At 37.7% G+C, this 3,290-nt stretch overlaps 2 protein-coding genes across 2 annotated transcripts; both read left to right on the top strand.

Annotated features, from left to right (window-relative positions):
* The first annotated feature begins 798 nt into the window (after positions 1 to 798).
* Positions 799 to 1,849, top strand: LOC119189395 (protein TsetseEP-like). The gene is made up of 2 exons (XM_037438891.1): positions 799 to 920; positions 1,122 to 1,849. Exons 1-2 carry the CDS (start codon positions 879 to 881, stop codon positions 1,503 to 1,505), a joined length of 426 nt encoding a protein of 141 aa, XP_037294788.1. The 5' UTR covers positions 799 to 878; the 3' UTR covers positions 1,506 to 1,849.
* Positions 1,697 to 2,725, top strand: LOC119189414 (sarcoplasmic reticulum histidine-rich calcium-binding protein-like). Its single transcript, XM_037438962.1, has 3 exons — positions 1,697 to 1,791; positions 1,844 to 2,457; positions 2,721 to 2,725. The coding sequence occupies exons 1-3, from the start codon at positions 1,697 to 1,699 to the stop codon at positions 2,723 to 2,725; spliced, it is 714 nt and encodes a 237-aa protein (XP_037294859.1).
* The last annotated feature ends 565 nt before the right edge of the window (positions 2,726 to 3,290 follow it).

Genomic DNA, 3,290 nt, shown 5'->3' with positions numbered 1-3,290 from the left:
TTGATTAGATCTAAGCCAATTATGGTTCAGTTACTTAAAACATTACAATTCTATCATCTGATTTTAAATACGCAGCGCTCTACATTAGGAAAAATATCTTGTCTAATTTTTGCGCGTTCATATCTAAGTAGGTTTTGTAAAGATTTCGAATGATATCATCTATTTTTATTCTAATTCCAATACTTTTACGAAAAGAACGGTAAACCATTCAGATGTAAGAAACTCTAACTCAGTATAAAAAGGTTTATTTGTAGAGGTAGATTGATAAGTAATATATAGATAGTATTTATATAATCAAACACGTGACAATTTGATCTTGAAGGTTAAAGATATGACTGATTCTTGTAAGTCCGTTCTAAACCTGCTGGAATCATCACACAGAGGGAGTTAGCGAATCAATACACACCAAGATCGTAGTTTGGATTCCTGTATGGGGACAAATATAAGCGCAATAAGTAAATTTTACAAATGATAGTTATGTAATGAAGTTGGCATAAATAAAGCTTATATGATCTATTTATTTATCAATGATATTTACAGAATTTGGTTTATAATTTTGTGGTCTAGTTAATTAACTATGTCAGGATTCAGAGAACCCAAAATTTTAAAGGCGGTTAAGGAATTGTACAATTTTCTTAAACTATCCGGTGAATCTATATTATGAGTTCCTGATATGTTATATATAATTTTTCTTTTACAGCAGGCAGCCTGCTCCTGTGTTTCGCGGCTGCCCTGGCTGGGGCCTCCGCTTTCTCAATTGAATTGAGACAGAACCCGGGAACGCTTATGCGTCGGCCAGGAGAGAACAATTCCTGAGGATAGCAAGCATCGAGGACTGCGTGCACTACTACCAATGCTACGCTAGCAGGTCCTACCTTATGCAGTGCCCGGAACATACTTGGTTCAACGAACGAGAGCAGGTAGGTTTATTGTGAGACGTTTATTTCTATTATTGAATTACTTATGGTATTTTGACGAAGGGGTTACTTTTGAATTTCCAGTTAAATTTAAACTGACATCAATTTATTTTTTATACATATTTTACGTCTCTTTTTCGCTACATCAGTAGAATTACGATGTAATAAAAATTGTTGGTTAAAAAAAATATTCTTTGTCAATAGGTATGTGATTGGTCAGACCCACCGGCACGTTGCGCAAGAGATCCCGAACCTGAACCTGAACCGGAACCAGAACCGGAACCAGAGCCTGAACCAGAGCCTGAACCAGAGACTGAGCCTGAACCTGAACCTGAACCTGAGCCAGAACCCGATCAGGAACCTGAACCGGAAGAAGAGCCTGAACCAGAACCGGAACCCGAAGAAGCAGAAGCTGAACCCGAGCCTGAAATAGAAGAGGAATCCGAAGAAGCCGTACCTCTTCCTGAGCCGGAACCGATCGATTCAGAGGAATTCCAAGTGGAGGAACCTGAACAACCCGAGGATGATAATGATGAGGAACAACCAGTGGAAGAATCGGCTGAAGAGGGATCCGGCGAAGAGGAATAAGCAAGAAGACCTTGTCAGAAAATTCGTGAAGTCCTTCAGAAATCGTCAAGAAGAAGTTGTTGATGATGAACCCGAAGAGGAATTGAAAAAAAAACTAAGACAAGAAGAATCAGAAGATGACGATGAAGACGCAGATGTTGAGGACGAAGAGGACGTCAAGAGAAAATTGAAACAAGAAGAAGTTGAAGACGATGACGAAGAAGAAAGTGACAATGAGGACGTCAAGAGAAAGTCAAAGCAAGAGGAAGTCGAGGATGACGATGATGAAGAAAACGATGATGACGATGTTAAGAGAAACATAAAACAAGAAGAAACTGAGGATGATGAGGATGAGGAAGAAGACGAGAGGAGGCTGAGGAAGATGATGATGACGAGCAAGCCGAGGATGACGATGTAAAGAGAAAACTGAAGCAAGAAGCTGAAGATGATGAAGAAGATGATGATAATGAAGCGGACGACGGTGAAAGGAGATTGAGACAAGAAGAAGGTGAGGAAGATGACGAACAAGTAGATGAAGAGACTAAGAGGAAACAGAGACAGGAGGAGGTTGAAGGGGATGATGATGATGATGATGTAGATGAGGAAGATGATTTAAAACGTCATAAACGCTCCGTCAAACAAGAAGAAATTCAAGAGGATGATGAGGAACAAGACGAGGAAGAATCGAAAAGACAAGAAGAAATAGATGATGAAGATGTTGATGAGGATGAAGACGCAGATGAGGACGTCAAAAGACAGGAAGAAGTTGGTGATGAAGAGGATGGTGAAGATGATGACGACGAGGAGGAGAAGAAGCGCCAAGAAGAAGTTGATGAAGAAGACGTAGATGAAAATGAGGAACAAGATGATGAGCGTCAGAAGAGAGGAAGAAGATCAATTAAACAAGAAGAGATGGATGACGAAGACGAAGACGAGGAAGAGGAACAAAAAAAGCTAGTAAAGCAAGAAGAAAGTAATGATGATGATGATGACGAACAAGAAGACGACGACGACGACGACGACGATGATGATGATGATGATGATGATGATGACGACGAGGACGATGATGAATTTGACGATGATTTAGAATATAAAAAGAAACAGGAAGAATTAGATGAAGAGCAACCAGAAGAAGTAGCAAAAAAAGGTTTATTCAAACGCCTTTTCAGATTCTTTGGTTGAGCAAGCATTCAAAAGCACTTCCCTTAGGAATGCTTATTTGACATGCTGTTTCAGAATAGTGTAATTTATTTATTTGTAAATAAATGTTGATATAGAAACTTTGTGCAATTTTGTAAATATACGTCTAAAATGATTGTAGGTACCGTTTGGTCGTTTTCTTTAAGATCCTATGAAAAACTTAATCAAGTTATATTTTACTTACCCATCACAACACGCAATATTCACCTTATATAATTTAGACACAAATAACATCGTAAATATGTAGAACGCAATTAGATTATCTCGAAAAAATTATATTACTTGTGTAAGGAATCCAAGCTACTACTATTCATGCCGGTTGATTTAAAAACAGACACGTCTCACGATAGTCTTTTATTATGAAAAATTTAAGTACTGTTAGCAGAAATTTCTAATTTTTAAGCGTAGATCAATACAGATACACCACTGGCATTGTTAATTTTAACCTGTAGATAAAAAAGTGTTAATAAATTTAACGTGGGTCGGATTTCAAACTCCTATTTTGAATATTTTATCCATATACACCAAAAAGGCATAGGAGCGTGGCAGTTAGTCATAAATTACTTAAAACTGAAAACCAGATATTACTTTTACGCTTTATATTGT

Source organism: Manduca sexta, chromosome 15 (assembly GCF_014839805.1).
Source record: "Manduca sexta isolate Smith_Timp_Sample1 chromosome 15, JHU_Msex_v1.0, whole genome shotgun sequence".
NCBI lineage: Eukaryota > Metazoa > Arthropoda > Insecta > Lepidoptera > Sphingidae > Manduca > Manduca sexta.
Note: the sequence above shows the minus strand (reverse complement) of the source record. Positions and strands in the feature narration are given on the sequence as shown.